A 25652-nucleotide genomic window follows, 5' to 3' on the forward strand; every position below is an offset into this window, starting at 1 on the left:
AGTGTGTTTGTATGATCAGTTTAGACACACTTGAGCACTACCAAGTGATCTATTCTGAAGTTTGTTTGTAAGTTTGTGAGTTTGTGAGCTAGTTTCATCCTGTGAAAATTTGTAAATCTTTCTGGAAGAATAAAATTCTAAGCAGAGTCTTGAATTTTATTCAAATTTTCGGAAAGTCGATCCTATTTTGGTATCAGAGCTTGTTTCTTGAAAACTAAGCTCGATGGCAGGCTAAAACCTTTATTCAAGGTTGAGGTAAGGGAAGTTCATATCAGTCTTCTTATATGCTCAATATTTTATCAAAGCATTTCCAGAAAAGCTGATACTATTTCTGAGGAAAGAATCACAAGATCAGAAGGTGGAGACCCGATAAACATCCTTGGTCCGGTATTCCTCAAGGCTAGTAAGTGTGTAAGGCGGTAAGCCCGAAGATCTTATTAGAGGATATTCTTCAAAATAGTTGAAGCTTTCATTTGAAATATTTAAGGATATGAAGTCTTTACTAATTAATTTACTTGATAAAGCGACCGGATGAGTTAACTGATCGCAAAAGACTGCCGAGCAACGTAAGTCCTTAAAGGAGAGGTCGTTAGCCAGTCGGGTGAGCGTGAAAGTTTTACGAGTCCCTAAGCCGTAAGAGTAATTTAATGGTAAGGAAATTTCTTTATGTCAGAAAGAATTGAGCAAAATATAAGGGAATGGTATGAGAAAACCCGAAACCAAAACCTTGAATACCTTGATCTAGCTGATACCACAAAACCTGAACCAAAGGATTTAGCTAACAACTTGGGAGTCATTCATAGTAAAGTGTGTCTTTTGTCAAAAGTAACCCTGAAACATTTCTGTGTTCTTGAGGAAGAAAATAGAATTCTTAGGAAGGAAGTAGCTCAGCTACGGACTTCCGTAAGAAGTTTGGAAGAAGATTTTGTGTCAAATAAACCTTTAACTAAAGCAGAAGTCAGAAGTTTGGTTGCTGAAATCTCTAAACAACCAAAATTAATAGAAGAAGAGGCTGTCTAAGTTAATTGAGGAATTAAGGCGAAGTGTTAGAAAGGTAGAAGGTGTTTTACAGGAAGTAAAAAGACTGATTGGTGGATGACAGAATTTTCAAAGCAATTAGAAGATAATAATTATTTGAAGGCTTTGAAATCAACGGAAAATATTGAAACACCTGCAAAAGGATTTGTAAAACCTAGTGAACACTCTTCATCAACCTTTGATTTGCTGAAAGTAGTGGTCAAACAAAATAATACTCTAATTTCTTTGCTTATATCACAAGGAGAATTGATACAGGATTTGCAGCATCAAATAAGTCAGAACTCACAAGAAACTCTACTGAAAGCAGGTTCAAATTATAGAATCCAAAATTGTTGCAATCTTTTTTGGTCACCAGGTACTGCCAAAGCTCAGAAATTTGCGATTTTTATCAAAGCTAGGAATGTGAAATCTACAAACAAGGCATCCCAGATGGCTAGAACCGAATGATGATTGTATGCTTAATTATGGAGAGGATTGACGATTGCACGATGATGAATGAATGTCCCTAATTTATCTATTTTAGTGCAGAGGCTTTTGAAGATATAGATAATAAATAATGAAAGGCATTGCAAGCATTGGAAGCTACTCCAATTGAAATCCATGGGACATCTGTAAGGTCGAACCATAGAAGCTAACTCAAATGGAATTAAAATGCAAACTTCATTACTCTTTTATCCAGTACTGATTTAACATTCCAGAATCTTCATAAAAATAATCCAAAAGGATTTCTATATGAAGGATGACAAGATAAAATTTCCTATAAGCATACATTGTTTATGACTTATCAGAGGAAGCTATTTAAATTTACTAGGAGTAACATAAATTGATAGAAAAGAATGAATTTGCATAATCTGAAAAGTAGGGTTTGAAACTTGAATCAACATATCCTAAATGATTAAACACACACAATCAGCTTCGTAAAAGGTAAACATTGTCATGATGTCAAATTTAAATCAATTGGTACAAGTGAATTGATGTTTGCCTCCAGACTTCCATACCTATAATTCATTTTGCATATGAATCACACATCGCAAGCAACTTCCTTCACTCATTAGGTCGAATGCATCATTAATTCTTTCAAATGGTATATCATGTGTAACAAGTTCATCCAATTGGATTTCCTGTAAGATTATTTACCAATTTAAACAACTAAAGATTTCAACAATAATCCAAGTAGAAGATATGAGAAACTATAAGATGAATGGTCGGACCAAACTTGCAGCAAAAAATTATATGTAAAATAAAAGGTTTAAGAAAATTCAAGTAGCCCAATAGAGTTTGGTTCTTTTATGAGTTGCAGAAACCAATCATATATCAAGATAACCAAATGTGTCATAGGCAAAACAAAAACAACAATTGGCAAAAGAGGAGTGAATTGTTAAGTTTGGAAAAAGAGAAGAATGAAAAAGTGAATTTTATAATTTAGTCATTTTCAATTTTATAATTTAACCTTTTCTTTCCAAAATTGACTGCTTGCCTTGTAAGGCTTGAGCACCTCCTTATCCTTATTTGACACATGGCATTGCACTTGTCATCTGTCCTCTTCTATCCTTTTCCATTTTTATAATTTAGTATATATTCATACTCTTTTTCATCTAACACATGGCTAGAAGCTTTATAATTTGGTCTCTCTTTTATCAATTTTACAGTTTAATCCTTTTTCAAGGATTTAACAATTTACTATTTAGTCCAACTTTGTTCTAATTTTATAATTTAGTTTTTTTAATAAAATTAAATGCTCATTTTTATCTGTCACGTCTGCAATTTCACAATTCAGCCATTTTTTGCAATTTTAAAAATTTAGCAATTTATAATTTAGTCTTCCTTTATTATTTTATAATTTAGTATTTTCTAATTATCAAAATTTTCTACTTGCCCTTTAAATTTTCACATTATGTGATTGAATGTATTATTAATTTTGACTTTCCCATTAGCGGGTTTTGTGAAATTTTCCCACATAAACAATTTCATAGTTTAGGGGCACTTTGAAAGGTTTGAAATTTTGAGGGGCTTTTGGTGGTTTTTTTCTCAAATTTTTAAGCTAATAAGCTATTCTCTTCTTCTATTCACCTAGGGTTCCTCTATTTTCCAGCCCACCCATATCCTGGCATATCACGCCCCATTCCCCCACCCATATCCCTCGACTCAAACAACTATGTGATCTCTTTCCCTCTTCCGTTTTAGAGATACGAGGACACCTCCATATGTTGAGCTCCCCTCCCTCCCCACACGCAACACCATTGAACTTCCTTCACTCACAAACAAGTAGCTATGCTTCCTTTGCCTCTAGCTCTTGCAGACAAGTCCAGCTATTAGGACTCGTTTTCCATTTCCACAATAGTATCATAAAGGTCTTGTCCGAGTCCAAGTAACAAAGTACAAATTCAACTGATACTCTTCTAGATTCCTTGAACATTCCTGAATCGGAAGAGAAATATCACTGTTTATTAGCTAAACTCATCTACGTCATTGTTAACCTATATTTGCAGTTGTAACTTGAAACTAATCAATAAATGGAAAATCCTAAGAAAGTCACTGGGAGACTAGAGCTGAAAATTGGATTTTATATAATAAACCCTCAGAAAAGAATATGCTATAGAATCATTGTACCAGAAGATAGAAAAGTGCATAAAGAGGTATACAACTTTTTTCTATTTTGTAAATCTATATTTGCTGTTGATTTATAAGAGATTTTTCCACCTCAATGCTGCCGAGGAGAAAAAAAAAGATAGAGGTTTTCAAGAGTAATCCATCTAATGGATCATATGTCAATAGACTAGGAGCCTGTCGAACTACATTAAACGATCTACGCACTCTAGTTTGATTTTTTTTTTCTTATGCTCTTTATTATTTATGTTGCATACTTTTGTTTTAGAACACTAACATTGTAGGAAGTGTATTCTGCCACCCCCCCCCCCCCCCCCCCCCCCCCTTTACCACCGCACTAAGACGATCCAACAAAACCTTTTAAGATGCTTAGCTTTACCAACCGTTATAGCCAACTTGAAACCCATCCAACGGATCTCACCACTTATAAACTAGAAATACAATGTTGGCAAGCCCTTCCTATTATAAAGGTTGGCCCAGATGGCATGTACAAGTGTGGTGTGGTTCATTCTCATTGTGGAGATTGTGTGTGTGGTTCATTCTCGTTGTGAAGATTGTGTGGCATGAATGCTTCTACTTGATCTTCCTCTCATGCTGGATAAAGAAACCTTCCCCTTTGTTTAACATCAAAATAGAATAATAAATTGCTTGTGATAAGAAGAAACACATTCTTCAATCTAGAAGATGAGATTCCTATACTAACTTGTTGAGAGACATCACTCATGGTAATAAAATTATTAGAACAACATCAAAACCCTACCCCATTCGAGTATTTGTCAACCAGTGATGGAAGATCAGACTTTGGTTTCCAACCTCCAAATAGGGAACCCTTTAAAGTTCTTCCAGTTAGAAGAAAAGCATAATGTGTCGTAACTTCTGGTTTGGTTTTTGGTACACCCAAAGTCACAGTCACTCCCCAACCCTGCATGTGAAATGAAAACATGTCAAACATTGTGCAACAAAGTGAGTACATGGATCTCTATAATAAAGGATGAGAGATACATCACAACAAGACTGTAAGGCTGTTGATACAATATTGGTATCACCAATGCATTCAAAAGAAAAATCTGCCCCTCCATCAGTCAGTTTTTTGATAACCTGAAGGAAAACCAAAATATAATTTTGACAAAGTTTCAAATAAATATGAATCTAAATTATGGTTATGATGTATCATATTCTAAGGCTAGTATTGAGCATACAACACTCCACTAGTTTGTTCAAGACTCCAACAAAGCAAGGGTTATGATTGAAACTTCTCCTGTACTGATGAAAGAGTTGTTTGGGGCCACGAGTTCAAAAGTTCAGTTGGACTTGATGATGATGGAAAGTCATGTAATCGCAGTTGAGATTTATGGTAGGAATGATCGAAAAATATATCTGGGATGATGAAGGGAACACAAGGATGATGCTAGATTAGTGAAAGACCAAAAGGCAATGCATGAAACTGATAGGGAGCTGAAAGAATTTGAGTAACACCAAGGAGAAGAATGTATCAAGATTAGGAACTAGGTGGACTGAAGGGAAACAGATGTGAAAGGAAACGATAAGATGGCCAGAAGTAAGGTGATGGGAGGATAGAACATCCTTCACCCTACAGATATAGGATGATTTAATCCCAAAACTTCTAAGACTCGAGCATGAAAACTTTGATGGGGCCCACCCTTTGAAAAATGTTAATGCTTGCAATTCCCGAATGTTTTACATGGGATTTAAATGCTTTGATGTTCTGTGGGATAAGTAAGTCGACCTAACTGAAGCTGCATCACCACATCCAAGACTAGTTAGACCAGGATTTCTCGAGAAGTTGGTTAAGGTCATAATTTCTTAAAAAGACTTTATCTAAGAAAGTGATCGTTTTCCGATAATCAAGAAGGCTCCTGCCTCGCCACAATCTGAAAGTCCATTTTTGAAATGTGGACTTAACTAACGGGTAAACCTAAATCTAATACAAGATCAAACATTTATTAGAACCTAACTTAAATTAATAAAGATAAACTTAATAAATCATCTCACATAACCCATAAGGTAACCTTTGTATGTCATGTATTGATACACTTAGAATGGATAAGATGATAAAGGCAATTAAATTATCAAGTTTTGAAAATATTTTTTAAGAAAAAACTATTAAACTATTTTCTAAAATTATTTTCAAAAACTTGATAATTACTTGAAATTCATGCATGTTGTGTGTACTTATACTACAATTTTCAAAACTCTATACATTTGAAAATTGACCAACACTTAGGCACAAAATATTTAGGTCAACATGTGATGTTGAGCTCGTTTGATTATAGTGAGTCTACTTGGAGTTCAAGACATAGATTGATTAGAGGATGACACGGTCTATGCCTCGGTTTAATCAATCATGATATCAAGGATAGAGGGACATTTGTCACATATTGTGAAGAGTCACAATTAGTAGTCACAATGGTGATGTTGGATCTCAACATTCTTGTAACTTGGGTAGTAGTGATGTGTTGCTAGATACCGCTCACTACTTATGCACTTAAATGAGTTTAGGGCATTGTCAACGTTACAAAAACCTATAGAGTCACACACAAAGGACAATTAGGTGGAAATTAGATTCATATGATGAACCAAGAGGATTAGATTCATGTGATGAATCAAGTTGGGTTAAGTGTAATCCAAACTAGACTAGAGGAGTTGATTTGATCAACTTTGGGAGATTAGAAGTCAAGTTTGACTTGACTTGAGTAGGAGAATTTTGGGAGTCAAGTTTGACTTGACTTTGTGCCATGTCATCCTAAATGTTGACTTGACTTTTTGCCATGTCATCATCCATGTTGACTTGACTTATGCCACCTCATGGTCAAAGCTTGACTTGACCAATTGACTTTGAGTTGAGGTGGCATAAGTGGTGGCCAATGATGATGCTCCACATCATCAAAGGTTGCCACCTCATAAGGGGGTTACAAAGGTGTTTTGTAACTCATGACAATTGATGCCATTTAATTAGGATTAATGGCTTTGATGAGGTTGTAGTGGCCGGCCAAAAAGAGGAGGAGAAGCTTGGGTTTCATTCCAACGTTGAGTGCTCTTTTCTCTCCTTCTCTCTTTTGGTTTTTCTCCTTCTTCCTCCTCTACCTACTGACCGAATTTTTGTGAAGGTGCTAGCACACCTTTAGTTCGGTTTTTCCACTCATCTTGTCCGTGTGGATACTTCTAGAGGAGCGGCACTTGACGCTCTCGAGATCCGACTCCATTTTGGACGAGCGGGATACGCGACGGGCACGCATCGAGGGTAAAGGTTTCTAAACTCGTAGATCTAGAGTAGATCTAGGAATAAACAAGTTTTGTGAGATTTTTTTTTGTTTCGCACGAGATCCAGTGGCTTGGACTTCCGAGGTTTCCGCAACGCAAAAAGCGATTTTTGCGGCTCGGAAAGTCCAACATAGCCAGCACTTACTACTTGATGGCACAAATTGGAATCATGTCAAAAAAGGGATTTGTTGCGTCTACTGCAATAATCAAATCGACTCTCTTCTTTACAGGTTAAAATTTTCTTGGTATAGATTGTATTGTTATCAACCTTTTTTCTCATTTGTTTTCCATTCCTTTTTGTCCATCCAGATGTGGGCACATGTGCACCTGTTTGCAATGTGCGCATGAGTTGGCTCGAGATGGCGACAAGTGCTTGTTGTGCCGCGTGCCCATTATCGAGGTGATTCAAGCCTACTCGATAGTGTAGGTATGATTAACCAGATAGAGAATGAAGATGGGGAGCCATTAGTTTTACTGAGCAGGAGGAGATTCTTGGATGGATCGAAGATGTATCGATGGTGGTTGTTCTACCAGGTTTAGAGATGTTGGGATTGTTGAGTGTACTTGTAAATGGCACCTTCTTCCTCTCATCATTGATGTTTAATAATGGAATTAAATTGGTGATTTGTCTCAGTTTCCATTTATAAGTTACATTTTAAAGATTTGCAAGCTTACTTTGAAATGATCTTGTGTTAACATTCTCGGATAGACTTGCAAGCTTACTAAGAATATTTTTTATTTTTTAAAATAAAAAATGTGAAAACTTATTTAGGGGTTAGTAGATTGAACTATTTGTAAAGTAAATAATAATAATAATGATTTGTTTGGTTCATTATTAATACTATGTCATAATAAAATAATAGATCAAAATAAAATATAGAAGAATAGATTATATAACGTGTAATAGTATTACATTAATCTTCTATATAACGTGTAATAATATATAAACAATATTATAAAACAATCTTGTATTTTCGTTGTATTATTGTAAAATAGTAAACAATAACGACAATAACAATTAAATTAATAATAAGTAGTATTTAATATGGTAACATTAATAATTAACAGTTATCAATGATAATAATAATAAATCTGTATCAGTTTATTATTTTTAATTATTTGAGGAAATTGTTTTTATTTGTGTTCTATATTTCATTTCTTTTTCTTCTTATTTTAGAATCTCATTAAAAAAAACATCCTACTAAACACATTTCAGAACATTTTTCAATTTTTATGAAAAATAATAACTAAAAACTAGCCGAAGAATGATCCCTTGGTCTTATTTTGTCAAGGTTTTATTACGGCTCTTGAGTAGCTTACGGATAGGAATCCATAACTTCTTTTACCTTATTAATATTATAATTAATAATTTAATTTAATTTTAAAAATAATTAAATATCAAATTAATTTATTTGTAAAAAATGATTATAATTGAACTAGGGGTAATATAGTAAATGTTAAAGTAAGTAATGTATTAAAACCTTCAAACAAATAAAGTTTTGTCTCATTACTTAGGATTAAACTAAACAACATTAAGTTATGTTTTATTCCCTATAACCTTGGTTATCACATAACCAAGGTAATCACAGATGACCCCCAACCAAACGCACCCTTAAAGTTTTTTCCCATTAATGGAATAAGATATTGATGTATGTTTATTACCACGATTTCAAGTGTTGATAGCCATGAGTCAGCATAGTCAAAATTATTATTCCAATCGTTACATGCTATCAATATAGTAATGGTATTGGTAGGTATATACCAAGGTAGGCAGTCGTGGATTAAAATCTCGACCAGCGCACCACAATGCCTACGTACGCGTCACGCGAGACCAACAACGCGTCCAAAGACATCATATGGGACTGATGGTGCATCTAGAGACATCACACGGGACTGACGATGCATCCGAAAGCATCACGCAAGATCGGTGACACGTCTAGAGCCATCGCGCGGGACTGACGATGCCTCCGAAGGCATCACGTGGGATCGACTGCACGTCTGAATGCTTTGCCCGGGCCCGACGACAAGTCCGAAAGTGTCGCGTTGGCTGTGCGGGCCGCGCTAGCCTGCGATTGTGGTGATGCAGAACAGGGGTAAAACTTTTAATTTAGATTTAATTAAATAACTTAGATTAATAATTTTAATCAACTCATAATTATATTGGGATAATTTAAATAAATTTAATTAAAACCTAATAATATTATCTCATTAATTTAATATATTTTTTAAAATATATATATTGTATTTTTTTATTTTTAAATATTTAGATTAAATTTTTATTTTTAGTTAATATTTTTATATTTAAAAAATATCGAAACTATATCGGCACAATACGATACGATACCAAAACTGTATCGTTCCGATCCAAGATCGAAACCTTAACATAGCTCGAAATTTTAAACTATCACAAGTATATCTTGTTTTATACTATTGATGAGTTAGGATTTTATTAATTTTTAATCGATTTATTTTTGGACTTTTACATGAAAATAAATTATGAAATGAATCGATTCGTTCGTATTTGTCCTATATTGCATGATTTGAGGCTTGATATAATTTTCATGATTTAATGGTGAATTTTTGCATTAATTTGGTTTTAATTGATTTAGGGCTCAAATCGGACCCAACTCGAGCTCAACCGCGGTTAAATCGAGTCAAATTTGTCAAATTGATCAAGCCAACATGGAGGACATGACCTAGATCGAGCCCGATCAAAATCCCTGAATTTTTCACAAACCCTAAGCTGCCCTAAAGTCTAGATCAAGCTCAAACCATCAGATCAGAAACGGACGGCCAAGATCACATGATTAATCAAAGGTATAAAACCATAGCCTTAATCAGGTGAACAGTGACTACGCCACTGTTCATCTTCTCGCCCGCGACGAAGCTCTGCTCAGCGACGTACGTCCACAGCAGCTCTCGGCGTCCCAAATCTCTCCCACGGCATCCTTGATCCACGAGGAGTTTAACGCCGGTCGATTGGGTATTTTCCGGCGGCTGGAAGGGTGCGACGAAGAGGGTTTTTCCGGCGCGGTCAACCCCTGTTTCCGGCGATTCCGGCGGCCTGCTGCACAATCCGAGTCCTAGGTTCGTGGAGGGGTTCTCCTAGGATCTAGGAACTCCCTTGTATCAACAGCAACGCCATCGGAGCAATCAGAAGCGGAGGATTCCAGTTTTGCCATCTGAACAACCGCTGCACAGCTTCTGTCGAGGCCTGAGAGGGTTTTTCCGGCGTTTTTTCTGGGTTTGGGCAGTGAGTGAACGCTCAAGAGACCACGGGAAGACTCCAATTGGATCAGTGAAGCTGGTTGACACCCAGCTGAGGAGAATCGAAGGAAGAAGAGGGAGGATGCCGTTTATGATTTCTGATTTCTGAACTTTACTGTTTCTGCATTTCCTTGTTTCTGTTTAACTTCAATTTTGATTTCATAACCCGAATTAAACCTTGTGCATTTGGTTGTTTGGTTAATGCTTTAGTTGTTTGGTTTCGGATTTGTTTTAGAATTCATTTAGCTACGTTTTAAACTCTCCGGCAATCTGAAAATCAGCTCTGAAACTTTGAATTTGCATTGTTCCGTATCAGTATCAGGTTTAAGGTTTGATCAGCTCAAGTGTTTGTTTTGTTAGTTGCATAGAATGCTAATTGTAGTCATTTGCCAACTTCAATTGTTCGTGCCAATTTTACTGTTGCGTGCCAATCCGTTTCAAGTTAATTAGAATTAGTGAGCTTAGTTTGAATGTTTTAGTTACACTTCATAGTTTAGTTGATTAGTTTCGACAAATTCACGGTGTTTCGATTCCTTGCATCCATTCGTATCTCTGATTCATTGTTCTATTGAATTGCGAAATTCATGGAGCTTGAATTAGGGTTTAGTTCATAACTTGCTTTAATAGTTGCATTTTAGGCTAGTGATTTACATTCCTCATTTATTTACCGATTTTGCATTGCATTTCATTTGAAAACGTCAACAAAACATCAAAACCCCATTTTTATAGAAAACCCCAAAAATACGACATCGAAAGCTCAATTCACGCAATTGTCTACTAGTCCTTGGAAAAATACGACTCGAGGCCCCTATACTTCATTTGTTTGGATTAATTGTGGGTTTTCGATAAAAATATAAATCAATTTGCAACCCTATTCGTGACATATCAAATCTAGGGTTGTCAACTATCCATAATCATTCAAGACACGAAAATTTACTTTCTATAATTCATCCTTCAATTGGATTTATTGGACTCAAGAGTGTGGAAAAATATTTAAAAATAAAGGAGAAGAGAATAGGAGAAGCACCAACAACAATAAATAGGAAAGAGGAATAACAAAATAATCAAAGAAACCAAGATAGTTCTCATTTGTGTCAATTAGATATATTATGGACAAATAGAAAACTAGTTCTTATACTAGATGTTCTTGGAGAATTACTTAATTATGGAAAATTATAAAGTTTGTCTCATTAGAATGTACAAAATCCCATGATCTCATCTGAAAAAGATTCGCTATGATCAGACATGCATACTATTTGTATTTTTTGCTAATTGTTGCTCTAAAATTTTATTTCAGTTGCGTTTTAAATTGATGTAGGCTTATATTTAAAGCTAAACAAGTTAAGTAGATGAATTATGGGATTAAAATTTATTTTAGTTGATTTCGGTCTACAGTAATGAAATCCAACCTTGGCATTGACACAGAACAATACTCTAAACCTATTTGTTATTAAAAAAATTATATTCTATCTGATGCATTTTCACATATGCACAACCTTGGAAATTTCTTAGTGCAGCTACAACTACAACTATATTATGGAGTACCTGCTGAACAGGTTCTCTGCACTCGTCTGGATTGATATATTCAGTTACTCCAAAAGCCTTTCCTGCAAAAAGACAAGCCATTCAACAGCTACACAATCAATACTGATGAACATCATATAATAAATACCTTTCTCAAATTTTTCTGGATTGATGTCCACTCCAATTATCCGTGAAGCACCTCTTATTTTGGCAGCTTGAGCTACCTGATGAGTAGAATTAAAAACATATTATGACCCCAAAGAGGCTTTTATTGATGATTGAATGCTGGTTCAAAAGGCCAAACTCAGTATCTAGTATGCTTACTGAAAGGCCCACAGTACCAAGTCCAAAAATTACTACAGTTGACTCTTTTGATATGTCGGCAACATTCCAAGCAGCTCCAATTCCTTTATTGTTGCAAGACAAAAGGTAAATAAATCATGCTATTAGTATGTCTGCCCATAGGGAACATTAAAAATGATGGTTCCTAGATGGATATTTAAGTAAGAGATTATGAATGCTAACTATACAAAACCATTATTCAAATTTTGTCACATAGCTGTTGGTAAACAGACGGGCAATCCATAAAAAGATAGCCAAATAAACCCATCAATTTTTATATATACTCAGCTGTGATAAAAGTTGATCAAACTCAGATCAAAACGAAAATCAATTTTCTGCTTATTTAACCTATAACACTGAGTCATTGTCATCACTTTACTATAAGTAATCAGTTGGCAATAGTTTGTCAGATTGAGCTACTCATTACTTGCTACTCATCACTCAACGCACCTATGCCAATCATCACCATCATGAAGCCATGTTTATTCCTACTATTGGGATCCACTAGATGAATCTTATCACTCCATTGAGCTCTATAAAAAAGCATTAACACTAGTAATCTCCAATTACTTAACTCATTTATTATGTTAACTAATGCTTCTTTAGTCACATTCTATGCTTTAAATCTTCAACTCTAATAGATTCAAATTTTCAAACCAATCCATTGAACGTCTTCATACCATCAAAATCTAGTTTTCTCATTTTTATCCCTAGAAGCTACATCTAAATTTCAATATGTTCATACCATCTAAATCTATTTTCTCTAATTTTATCATCTATTGAAGTTACACATAAATACTCTCTGATATTAGTATTTCTTATTTTTATCCTTTCTAACAACTCCATCTTACCTTTGTTAACTGTGCTATATTAACTTTTTGCATTTATTACTTTCTAAGAGACTAGCACTTGAATCCATAAAGTATGGTGGAGATAGAACCACATTTTTAAACTTTTTCTCTTACTCTAAGGGGAATAACAATCCCATAAAGCTCTATAAACTCCTCTCTGTTTCAATCAATCATTCTTTATCTTATTACTTAAACAATATTAATATTCCCTTCTCATTAGCAATAGATCTATAATATAGATGTTGGGTTGTAAGGGTGCAAACATAGTCCCACATCTAAAACACATGAAAAAGATCATAGGTTTAAAAGGATGGAAAGTATCTCCATTGAAATGAGGCCTTTTGGGGAAAGCCCAAAAACAAAACCATGAGAGCTTAGGCCGAAAGTGGACAATATCATGTCATTGTGGAGATGCGAACATCCTTGGGACTCTACAAGTGGTATCAGAGCGAGACCGCTCTTCACCGGACTAACCGCCGGAAAAGCCATGATCCAGATCTAACCATGTGGGTTGAACCTTAAATAAAGGAAGTGGATGCTTCCGTATCTGAATCAAGAGAACCAAACACCAGACAGAAAGTCCTAGTTACGGCTAGACAGGAAGTCCTAGTAGGTCGGGTGGACCGAGGGGCAGAAAGTCCTGATGGATCGAGGATTCAGACATCAAACGGAGGCTTTCCGTTTGAGGGGGGCCTGTGGTCCTTTGTTTGAGGGGGGGATTGTTGGGTTGTAAGGGTGCAAATATAGTCCCACATCTAAAACATATGGAAAAGATCATGGGTTTAAAAGGATGGAAAGTATCTCCATTGGAATGAGGCCTTTTAGGGAAAGCCCAAGAACAAAACCATGAGGGTTTAGGCCCAAAGTGGATAATATCATGTCATTGTGGAGATGCGGACATCCTTGGGACACTACAATAGATTCCTAAAAATCTTATAGAATTTTATATCCATCTTTCTTAACTATTGATCAATTCTTTTCCTAGTACTCAAATTTAATTTCATCGATCCATCTGTCTTAACCATTGATAAATTCTTTTCCTAGTACTCAAATTTAATTTCATGTATTCAGCAAACAACAGTGTCTACAAATGACATGCAGTAACATATATCCAAAATATAATTGGTTAGTTCATTTAATACTATTGTGAATAAATAAGGACTTGGCTAACTCTTGATGCGAGCCTATACTTATAAGAAAATCATTTGTCACGCTCCTAATACTTCTAACATAAGTAACAATATATTACATCAAAATAGCTACTAGATGCACCTTTCTTGTTAGAAATACACTAGTGTATGCCAAATTTGGAACATTATTATAAAATTATCTAAAAAAAATTCTTATTGCAAAGTAGTCAACCATAGGTTTTGGGAAAGACCTTAAAGGTAGTACAAAAAATTCCAATAAATGAAATGATTTTAATAGAAGAAGATAATGAGCATATATGAATAAAAAATGAGAAATATGGGAGTCATGATTTTGAAAAAAAAAATGAAAAAAGAAAAACTATATTAGATTTCGCGATAGCATATGAACTTATAATAATTAATACGTATTTTAAGAAGCAAGAAAAACACTTAGTTACATTCAAAAGTGGAAGCAATGTCACAAATTGACTTTCATATGATAAAAAAATAGAAATATTTATAAAAAATGCAAAGTTATCCCTGGAGAAAACCTAACCACCTAATATAGGTTAATGGTATTAGATGTGTGCTTCAAGTACAGTATCAATAGATGGAAAGTGTGTATGACTCATATAATAGTGGTGGAAGTTAAAGGATGAAAAGAAAAGTATCTTTAAGAAAATGATAGAACACTAATATCATCGTGTGAGCTCTGTTTAATCATTGTGTGAGCTCTTGGATCATAATTTATTGATCCATCTGTACCCTTAGGACTTGAGATCTATGTCATGAAAAGAAAGCTTGATGTCGCTACTTTAGCATGCACCTTAGGGCTATGGCTGATACAGTCCAGCGGGACGTGACTAGGAAAGCAGTCAAGATTAATTGAATTAACATGAGAACTCAAGAAAGACATCTAATATTGCACCGTGTTTTGTGGCTCATACCTCGAGAGACTATGTTGACTTAGTGGTGATAAAGTCGTGAGCACAAAATGTTCGAGTTTTGACGTCGCTAGTTTTAAGAGATCTGGGGTGTCAAAACTAATAAATATTGAAGATATCTAAGGTACCACGGGATTCCTTTAGAGTATTGTGATCTGTTAGTTTTGGTAATAACTTAATGGATCACTACTCATTTGTTGTGTCAACTCTCATAAGGTCGCTCACTTCATTCGCCGTATGATAGATTGAGAAGCAAGTGTCAAGAGATGAATTACTCTTAGTGAGCAACTGACATTTTATTGTGCCCTCTGTGGGCAAGTGGGAGATGTTAACTATGGGCGGTTGTTGCCCACAGCGGCACCAACCTTTGGAAAGAGACAAACCTCTGGGCACCAAAGGCAACCTTTGGAAAGAAACAAATTGTTGTGCAATTGTTTGTTTTTTCTATAAAAGGCAGTGAGGTCTCGGCTTCTTCTCCCCCATGCGCATGCAAACGAAGAGAGTTCTCTCTCTTGGACAGGAACTGCGCAAGACTCTCCCTTTCTCTCTCTCTAATACACATGAGTACGAGACTTCTCTCACAGGACATCACCATCGGATCCCGAGAACGCTTGGAGTAAGAAACTACGAAGAAGACTCTTGTAGACTTCTTTCCGATCCTACGAGATTCCGCAACGCACAAGGTAATCACCTCGATCCCAAGATCGAACATTATCAACAAAAATATGTATTTCATATGCTTAGAAAGCAAGAATCTCAAAGTAGAAAGCTAAATATGTTAATATTCATGGATCCAAATCCCAAATTGATTCTAGGACAAAAAATTATTATCTATAATAATTATATAAATTAACATAAAGATCCTAATTTATATATAATAATTATATAAATTAACTATTTATTCATTTAATTAATTATTGATTTATATAATTATAGTTTATAAATATTTTGACTAATATGTATATTAAATATTAGAGTTTATATATTTATATATATAGTTTATATTGCATTTTAAAATCAAATTTATTTAAAAATTTTATATATTTTTACTTTTTTTAACAATTAGAAAATTTAGAATTATTTATAAAATTCTAAAATTATTTATAAATTTTTAAAAGTATTTCAAATATTTTTCTAAAATTTTAATCTATTTTAATTTATAAAAATAATTTAAAATTTAATTTTAAATAAATTATTAATACAAATTTAAAATTTTTAATTAGATTATATTTATTTTTTACTTTAATTTTTTATATTTTTAATAAAAATATAAAATTTTATATTATAATTATATTAATTAATTAACAATTTATTTAATTATTAATTTATATAATATTCAGTTAATACATAGTAATTAATTATTACTTAAAAGTTATATAAATAATTTAATTAATATATTTTATTAAAAACTTATATAACAAATATAATAGATATAACACTTATTATAACTCTAAATAATTTAAGATAACGGTTTTAATTAAACTATTATATTAGATTTTAATAAAACTTAATTTCACGATTCCAGCTTATTCTATCCTCGTGATTCCACCACTCCTTCCATTCCGCTCAATTTTTTCGTCGATCGGCTCTCTCCTCTCTCAAATTAAAATCATACATATCCAAAGAGTGATCATCGCCTCGCCTCCGCCTCACTGCTACTGATCTCTCGTCACCGCCGCTAATCTTTGTTGATTACCTTCATCAATGGTTCCAGGTAAGTCTCCATTTGTTTATATAACATTTTTCTATTAATCGATCGACAAAAAGAATCGTATTGATTCCTTCTGTCGCGTTAATCGATTCCATATATCGCATTAATTGATTCCGTCTATCTTGCACAATCTGATTCTTTCTGTCATGCATGTGTGACGCACACAAAATTATCGCGTGTACTGTGCAAGTGTCGGTCCCTTATCGGACAATAAAACCGCCCGTTTCGGATAGCACAACACGGTATTTCAATCCTTATATGAAACAACTCATTAAAAGTATCAAAAAATAAAATAAGATTTACACATGATATTCATTGACCTAAAAAAAGCAAATGACAAAGTCACAAGGAAAAGTATATACAAAATTCTAGATAAGAAAGTATTAACATAGCATATATTAAGACAATGAAAGATATATGAGGATGTAATAATAAAATTGAAGACTACAAGTGGATATAAAGATAAAATTACATTAAAGAGTGGCTCTAAATCCATATGGTTTTACACTAGTCATGGATGACTCACTAGACACATTCAAGACCCATTACCATAGTGTATATTATTTGTGCAAATAATATTATTTTGGTCGATAAGACACATGAAGTAAATGCTAAGATTGAATCTCAATGGGAAATACTATAAGTAAAATGTTTTAGTCTTAGTAAAGTATAGATTTAATAAATGAAATTTAAATTTAATAGTAGTAGACATAGTACGATAATCGTTAAGATAAGGGATGACGAGTTACCTATAACTAAGAGTTTTAAGTATCTAGCATCATTTTTTACAAAAGAATAGAGAGGTTGATAAAAATATTTTACACACGATACAAGCAGAATAATTAAAATGGAGAAGGGGCGTCAAGTGTTATTTATAATCGTAAAGTACCTTAAATAAAAGAGAAGTTTTACAAAATGACATTAGACCTACTATGTTATATAGAGTTGAATGTTAGGCTATAAATCAAGCACACAAGCAAAAAAAATTGCAAAGATGAAAATGTTAAGGTAGATGTGTGGACATACGAAATGAATACAATAAGAAATGAAAAAATTAGAAAGAAAGTCTGGTTGTGCTTATTGAAGGAATACTAAAAGAGACACATTTAAAATGATATAAACATGTACTTAAGTGACCAATAAATATCCTAGTTAGACGATGTGAGAACATGATAAATACACATATTAATCAAGGGACCAAAAAATTAGATACCAACGATAAAAAATTTAAATATAGATAAGGATATAGAAGAGAATTAAATCCGATGGCATAGGAGGACCCATATAATTGACCCCACTTAATTGGATAAAGGCTCAGTTGTATCTCTTACATCAAGTCAACATTTTACATCAAGTGTATCTCTTAAGAAATACTAATGATCAGTACATGCACAGTATCTTTCTTATTGAACTGTGTTTTCCTTTTTTTTCTTAAATTATGTACCTTACCTTTTTAGTAATTTGCATAAGGTGCCTTGTTAGTTATGTTAAAATAATTTGTTGAGGTAAACCAAAGAACAAAGCTATTAAGAAAAGGTATTTTATATGGTCTCTTATGTTTGATCTTGGCTCGATACTAATAGTGCAAACAAAGCATTAACAGCTATGCACAACGCACAAATGAGAAATTAAATTCTGAAAGGAGCAATGATAAGGAAATTGAATTGATGAACAACATTTTAAATTTTGAATAGGAGACACTACCTTCAAAAGCTTCTGAATTATGAAATTAGGAAGGGACTGTATTGATATATTTATGGCAGCATAGCCTAAAAAATTAAATAACAAGTTTTGTAAACTAAATTTGTGGTCATGCAATTTCTAAAATATAAGATGGTGAAAACTGGACGGTTCAAGTAAAACAAGTCAAACTTTGAATAGTCATTTCTAACTTCATGTATCAAAGATTAGAAATTCCAAAACTTTTTAAAAGAAGAATAAGATCATAATGCCTGAATCTACAGGTATACCTGCAGCTACTCCACAACTGAGAAGGCATGCCCTATCCATTCTCACAGTAGGGTTTATCTTGACAGCACAACCTGAGTGCACAACTATGTATTCGCTAAAGCTAGAGACTGCACAGTAATGATAAGCAGGTCTCCCTTTCACTCTGAATCGTGTCATCTGATCGCTGTGCATCAGTCCTCTCCTTTCCAGCCCCAAGTTTTGGCACATGTTGCTCTTGCTGGACCGGCAATGCTTACATCTCCCACATTCTCCTATGAACACCGTTAACACATGATCACCAATCTCAAACTCAGCTACACCATCTCCTATACCCTCCACAATCCTGAATGTCATCAGAGTGCAAATCCAAGCTCAAAAATAATCAAAATTTTGAAAACACAATTCAAAGTTAATTAATAGATTAGCAGGATCAGCGGTCAAATGGAAAGTATTAATCCACAATTATTTGTTTGTTTTGAGAAAGATTAAAGGGACAGAACTGTTTGCGAATGCATTAGTATGTGCATACGTTCCTAAAGGCAGAAGAGGAGTGATCCATCATTCCTTGAAATTTACTATGGAAATGCTTATCGAATTGACTTGCCTTAGGTATCAGTGTTTCATCTTTTCAAGATTTGTCTCTTTAGTACTCAGATTTTCTATAGGCACATACCAAGATTTGAACAGCAGGATTTAGTAATGGGTGCTGAACATAAAATTACTGTCATAGAGGAAGAAAGGACACAGACCCAGATGCCTCGTGACCAAAAATTCGAGGAAACAGATCAGGCTGTGCCTGCATTTGTAAGAACATGAGTTTTTCTTCTTGTTCTTCTTCTTGGTTTAATTTAAGGGACTCAAAGAATGAAGTAATTGTTGGACCCATGACATCACCTGAGATTGCCACTGGGTAACGTCGCTGCGGCAGAGGGAGGTGCAGACGACCTTGACGCGGATCTCCATGGACTTGGGCGGGGCGACCTCCACCTCTTCCAGCACCAGCGGCTGCCCTGGCCCCCACGCCACCGCAGCTAACAGTAAATCCAAACCAAAATTAAACCACAAAAAGCAAAAGAAATTATTTGCGAAGAGGATAGCTTAATAATAATAAGTGTTGTATCGACCTCTGCAAGTGATAACGCCGCCGGAGGATTGGATGGAAGTCGACATGGTCGACGAGCAAAGGGTAAGAACGTGAAGGGTTGCTAGCTCCTTTTCCAGGGATCGGATCCAGAGGTTAAACAAGGCGGTAGGTGGTGAGGTGAGGCCGGTGTAGGTAGTAGGTGCGATCTCAGCACGCCAGCATCCTCCAAGGACCACATAGTTACTTTACAAAAGAATTATACAATTTTAATATTATATAAAAAAAAAGTCTCTAAATTAGTCGTTTTTATTATTTTTCTCTTTCCAAGTTGGTTAATTGCTCTACACAACTTTTATTTTAAAAAAAAAGTTGATCAAACACCTATTTTATCTTTTCTAAAAAATATTTTAACCCAAGGAAAAAATAAAAAAATGTTGGAGGCTAAAAATTAATAAATATATATTTATTCAAGTTTTTTTATTAATTATATAACACATTTTGACGATCAATTATATTATGATCCATATATTAAAAAGTTTAAGAAATGAGATTAATGAATATTTAAGACCTTAACATACTTTTTAAAAATTATATAAATTAGCACCTAGTTTAATTAACTAATGGCTCTTTTACGATAATAGTCCTATTAGATCTTGTATGTTGTAGAGATAGATACTATAACGATCAAATACTTGCAAATAAAATTCAATCTTCTCTGGTTATTGATTTAGCAAAGTCACATAAAATTAGCACAGCAAATTACAAAATAAAAAAGTAAATATTTACATAATCGCTATAACATTGTTTAACGTTATTCAGTAGTTCTTGGATTCTTACTTCATGGCTTTATGATTCTTCGATGGATCACTTCTGAAATCTCTTATAGACGTAAGGATTATAATGAAGTATAAAAGGATTCATCTAATAGGTTTAACCAATCTTATTTCGTTAACCTTCAAACATCCACCGAGCTCCATGTTTACCGCCTTCGAAATCTCTTATTATACTTTTCTGCAAAAAGGTGGATCCGCCACCTTAGCGGCCCCACACGGTCAGCCCCACGACCATCTGTGAGGAGGTAAATCGAGAAAGCGCAGTTGGTTACGACGCAGGAGGGTATTGCCTGGCTTCGTCAAGATTCGAACCCTTGCCCTCTTCTGCAAGTCTGCTGCGTCGTAACCAACTCACCTATGCCCCGAGGGCTCTTATTATACTTTAATCTATCACTAGATTAGTCAATTGATGATCTCCTATGCCTATTGGAATCTATAGCGTAAAAACTCAAGTAAGGACACTTTTGTTTTTACTTAGTTCACAACCTATGACTGCTACTATAAGGTTTGCAGTCTTTTGACTGTTTTCGTTAGACAATCCACTAATAAACTCTTTTTCGTATGAGAAAGAATCTCATCTTACAAAAAGTATAGGAACGATAACAATTTTATCATCTTAAGTGTTGGATATTTTAAATAATTGAAAGAACTCAAAGGAATTACTACCTTTGGGGAAAGTTGTGACTTTTAGAAAAATAATAACATTTGGGAAAAGTCATAACCCGTAGCCATTTCAATAGTCTATAAAAGGCCTAATGTAGGATCGAAAACACGCTAGGGGGGGTGAATAGCGTGTTTGCACGCTTTTCGATTTTTCATAAAAACTTCGAGTGCGAAAGCGGAAGCAATTAAACAATTTGTGCGGAAGCAAAAACAAGAGCAAGTAAAGCAAAAGAAATTGACACGTTTATTTTTACTTGGTTCACAGCGCAACGCTGCTACTCCAAGGCCCACGGTCCTTGACCGTTTACGTTGGGCAATCCACTAAGATACTTGCCCCTTTCCGGCAGCAAGTATATCGAAAATCCGATTACAAAACTTGAGTACAAAGTATAAACAGAATTGAATTACAACTTAAGTTTTTGTTACCAAACTTTCGCTCCCCGGAGTTGATTTCGGCGTCTCGGTGTTCGGAACAGTAGCTTGAAGCAGGCACAGCACCGACGTCGAAGTTGGAAGTCACGGGAGTCGCGGGAACGGAGTTTGGAAGCTTTGGAATGGTGTGTTCTCGGCTGCTGCTCGCGGACTGCTTATATAGTCGACCTGAGTCGACTCAGATAGCGATCTGGGTCGACTCCAGCACGCGTGGCAGATAAAACTTGATCGGCTTCGTCGCTTATCCCTCCTGAGTCGACTCTGATCTCGTTCTGGGTCGACTCCAGTCGCGGTGGCGGCAGCGGCGATAAGTTTTGACCCTGAGTCGACTCAAAAGCTCACCTGAGTCGACTCCAGGCTGATTTGGCAGAAAACTCGACGCGCTGACTCCGGATTTCGGCTGACTCGGCTGGAGTCGACTCCAGAACCCATCTGGGTCGACTCCAGACCCGAAAAAATCAGTTTTTCGTCCGGAGTTAAGCATTCGTCGGGCTTTTTCTTCCTGCACAAAAGTTAGCTCACAAATAACATGTAAAGTATTTGAGTCGGTTCACCGAACCAACTCCGAGTCTTAACTTCGGATCTCCGGTGAGATCCTGGGTTAGACCGACGCCTACTGTTCCTCGTAGGAACGCGTCCTCACCCACTCCCTCGGGAGAATTTACCTGATGCCAACCGAGTCCTCCTGACCCGTTGGACTTGTGCTCGGCTCTGTCGTTGCCCCCCAGGACTTGTAATGCAACTGATCCTCCTGATCAGTCCATTCTTCTACTGCAACTTGGTCCTCCTGACCAAGTCCAGCCTTCTGCAACTTGGTCCTCCTGACCAAGTCCAGACTTCTGCCTGGTGCACTTTGACTCTGCCAAGACTTCATGCCTAGCAGCACTAGGACTTAACCTGTTTTCTGCAAGCTCAATTCAACCTGGTTAGCCAAACCACATACTTAACTTGATCCTAGTTCCATAATCAAAACTCAGGTTTGATCTGCTAGTGCTTCCTGCACTAACAATCTCCCCCTTTTTGATTATGGCAACTTAAGGTTTCAAGTTAAGTTACAAATCACAATTTTTATAAAGCAAAGATAAGTACAACATGCAAAAATAACACAAGTATAAAACAAGTATGAAAGTGCATGTGTGTTACTCCCCCTGAATCCTTCACTCCCCCTTTTTCAAGTAACTTATGCTTTTCTTTTTTTCAGAACAAACTTTTATCCAAAGATTTTAACTTGAAAATTTTTGAAAAATTTTAACTTTAAAAAAAAAAATTTTAACTTGAAAAAAACTTTGAAAGATTTTAACTTGGAAAATTCATTAACTTGAACCTCAATTCTCTCCCCCTTTGACATAATCAAAAAATATTTGGTTCTATTGGGTTGAGTCCAAGCTTAAAAATAATAAATATAGTTAGACAAAAAAATTATTCCTTTGGGGCGAGTGTCCAACTTAGGTTTTAGCTATCTACTAGAAAGTAGTAGCTTGACCCAGTTAGCCAAGTATAAGTGTTTAATCCCAACTTAAAAGATTGTCTTTTTATTTTGGGACACTTAACTTGATCAATTGAAATTAGAGTCTAAGCTTTTTGGTTTGATGCACTGACTTAAAGCATCTGTTTTGCTTAGACTAGATTCCTATACATCTCACACCGTTCTAAGTTTAGCAATCACAATCAAGGTATCTAGTGTGCTTTGTGAGATGTCCACCTAGATCTATAGGTACATGCTTTCTAGGGGGTTTGCATCTAGTCTAAGGCAAAATCTCCATTTACTTATCTTTGAAAATAAAGCTTAAAAAAAATAATTTTAAAATATACTTACTAAGTTTTTGAAAACATTTTGAAATATACTAATAATAGATTTGAAAAGCATGAATTTTTGAAAACAAATTTCTTTTTCCTATCTACTAAACATAAACCTAGTTTTCTTCTAAGTATGCTAAACTCGGATTCAGGTAAAGGTTTAGTAAAGATGTCGGCTAAGTTTGACTTTGACTCGACGTAGTCGAGTACAATTTCTCCCTTAGCAACATGATCGCGTATAAAGTGATGTTTAACTTCTATATGTTTGGTCCGTGAATGGTGCACTGGGTTTTTTGTTAGATTGATTGAACTTATGTTGTCAATTAATACTTTTGTGTTTTTGTATTCTAAGTTAAAGTCCGTTAATGTGTGCATCATCCAAAGGAGTTGTGCAACACATTCACCTAGGGCAATGTATTCAGCTTCAGTTGTAGACAGTGCAACACAGTGTTGCTTTCTACTGCACCAGCTAACTAGACAGGGACCCAAGAACTGGCATCCACCGCTTGTACTTTTGCGATCTAGTTTGCAACCGGCATAATCTGAGTCTGAATATCCAACTAGGTCAAAGTTGTTATTCCTAGGGTACCACATTCCCACAGTTAAGGTTCCTTTGATGTATCTTAGTATTCTCTTAACTGCGGTTAAGTGTGATTCTTTAGCATTTGCTTGGTACCTAGCACATATACCTACTGCAAATAATATATCAGGTCGACTTGCAGTTAGGTATAGTAGACTCCCAATTATACTCCTATAGTATTTTAAGTCTACTTGTTTTCCACTTGGGTCACTATCTATGTTACAATTTGTTGCAATTGGTGTGTTTATTTCTTTTGAGTGTTCCATCCCAAATTTAAAAATTAAATCTTTAGCATACTTACTTTGATATATGTAATTTCCATCTTTGGTTTGTTTGATTTGAAGTCCTAGGAAAAAGTGAAGTTCACCTACCCAACTCATTTCAAATTCATTTTTCATTAGATTTATGAATTCTTTTAAATATTTTGAGTTGGTTGAACCAAAAATTATGTCATCTACATAGATTTGGGCTATGAAGAAGTCCTTTTCTATATTTTTCACAAATAGGGATGGGTCTATCTGTCCTTGTTGGAACCCTTTAGTTACTAGGTAAGTAGAAAGCCTTTCATACCAAGCTCTAGGAGCTTGTTTCAGTCCATAAAGGGCTTTCTTTAGTTTGAAAACATATTCAGGGTGGTCTTTGTCTTCAAACCCTGGTGGTTGTCCTACATAGACTTCTTCTTTTATAAACCCGTTTAGGAATGCGGACTTAACGTCCATTTGATAGAGCTTGAATCCTTTATGTGCCGCATAGGCTAACAACATTCGTATGGATTCAAGTCTAGCTACGGGTGCATAGGTTTCGTCATAGTCAAGTCCCTCTACTTGACTGAACCCTTTGGCTACTAGTCTGGCTTTGTTTCTAACTACTTCACCCTTATCGTCTGTTTTATTTCTAAATACCCATTTAGTTTCTATAATTGATTTGTTTTCAGGTTTAGGAACTAAGTCCCACACTTGATTTCTTTCAAATTGGGCTAACTCTTCTTGCATTGCTATGATCAGTCAGGATCTGACAATGCTTCTTCTATGACTTTGGGTTCCATTTTGGAAATTAAGGCTATTTGACTTAGGTTCCTATAGGCGGATCTGGTCCTCACGCCTAAGGATGGATCACCCAAGATTTGGTCAGGTGGGTGACTTGCCCTAAGTCTAGGTGCTTGAGTTGTTCTACTTGGGTCAGGTTCAGTCCTATCAGATTCAGGTTCAGTTCTATTGTTGTTGTTAATTATCCTAATTTCTTCATCTTCTTGATCTTTTGTATTAGTTGAATTATTCTGATTATTAAATTTTATTATATCATCATAATTAATTGTATTTGTATTTTCTTCGTCAAATATTACATTAGTAGTTTCTTCTACTTTTAATGTGTCTTTGTTATATATTCTGTAGGCTCTACTGGTTAATGAATATCCTAAGAATATTCCAGGACTGGTTTTAGATGTAAATTTTCCTAAGTAGTCTTTAGTATTTAATATATGTACTTTACATCCAAATACTTTAAGGTAATTTAAGTTTGGTATTTTATTATTAAATATTTCATAGGCTGTTTTATTGTGTCTTTTATTAATCAGGACTCTATTTTGAATATAGCAAGCTGTGCTTATTGCCTCAGCCC

General features: G+C 35.0%; 1 protein-coding gene across 1 annotated transcript; it reads right to left on the reverse strand.

The window, feature by feature from the left end:
• Positions 1 to 1872: 1872 nt before the first annotated feature.
• Positions 1873 to 19900, reverse strand: LOC141830857 (alcohol dehydrogenase-like 6). The gene is made up of 10 exons (XM_074718299.1): positions 19771 to 19900; positions 19541 to 19677; positions 19396 to 19442; positions 18667 to 18989; positions 12043 to 12125; positions 11867 to 11942; positions 11740 to 11801; positions 4648 to 4743; positions 4406 to 4567; positions 1873 to 2159 (listed from the first exon to the last, which is right to left on the reverse strand). Exons 1-10 carry the CDS (start codon positions 19814 to 19816, stop codon positions 2037 to 2039), a joined length of 1155 nt encoding a protein of 384 aa, XP_074574400.1. The 5' UTR covers positions 19817 to 19900; the 3' UTR covers positions 1873 to 2036.
• Positions 19901 to 25652: the final 5752 nt, after the last annotated feature.

The sequence above is a fragment of the Curcuma longa genome, chromosome 6 (assembly GCF_044706935.1).
Source record: "Curcuma longa cultivar G26 ecotype Majalengka, Jawa Barat chromosome 6, ITB_CL_G26_1.1, whole genome shotgun sequence".
Classification (NCBI taxonomy): Eukaryota; Viridiplantae; Streptophyta; class Magnoliopsida; order Zingiberales; family Zingiberaceae; genus Curcuma; species Curcuma longa.

Coding starts and splice junctions, on each gene's coding strand:
- LOC141830857 (XM_074718299.1), bottom strand. CDS start 19,816: ATGTCGACTTCCATCCAATCCTCCGGCGGCGTTATCACTTGCAGAG. Junction 18,990..19,395: donor TTTGGTCACGAGGCATCTGG/GTCTGTGTCCTT, acceptor GATGACATTCAG/GATTGTGGAGGGTATAGGAG. Junction 2,160..4,405: donor TTGACAAATACTCGAATGGG/GTAGGGTTTTGA, acceptor ATAATCTTACAG/GAAATCCAATTGGATGAACT.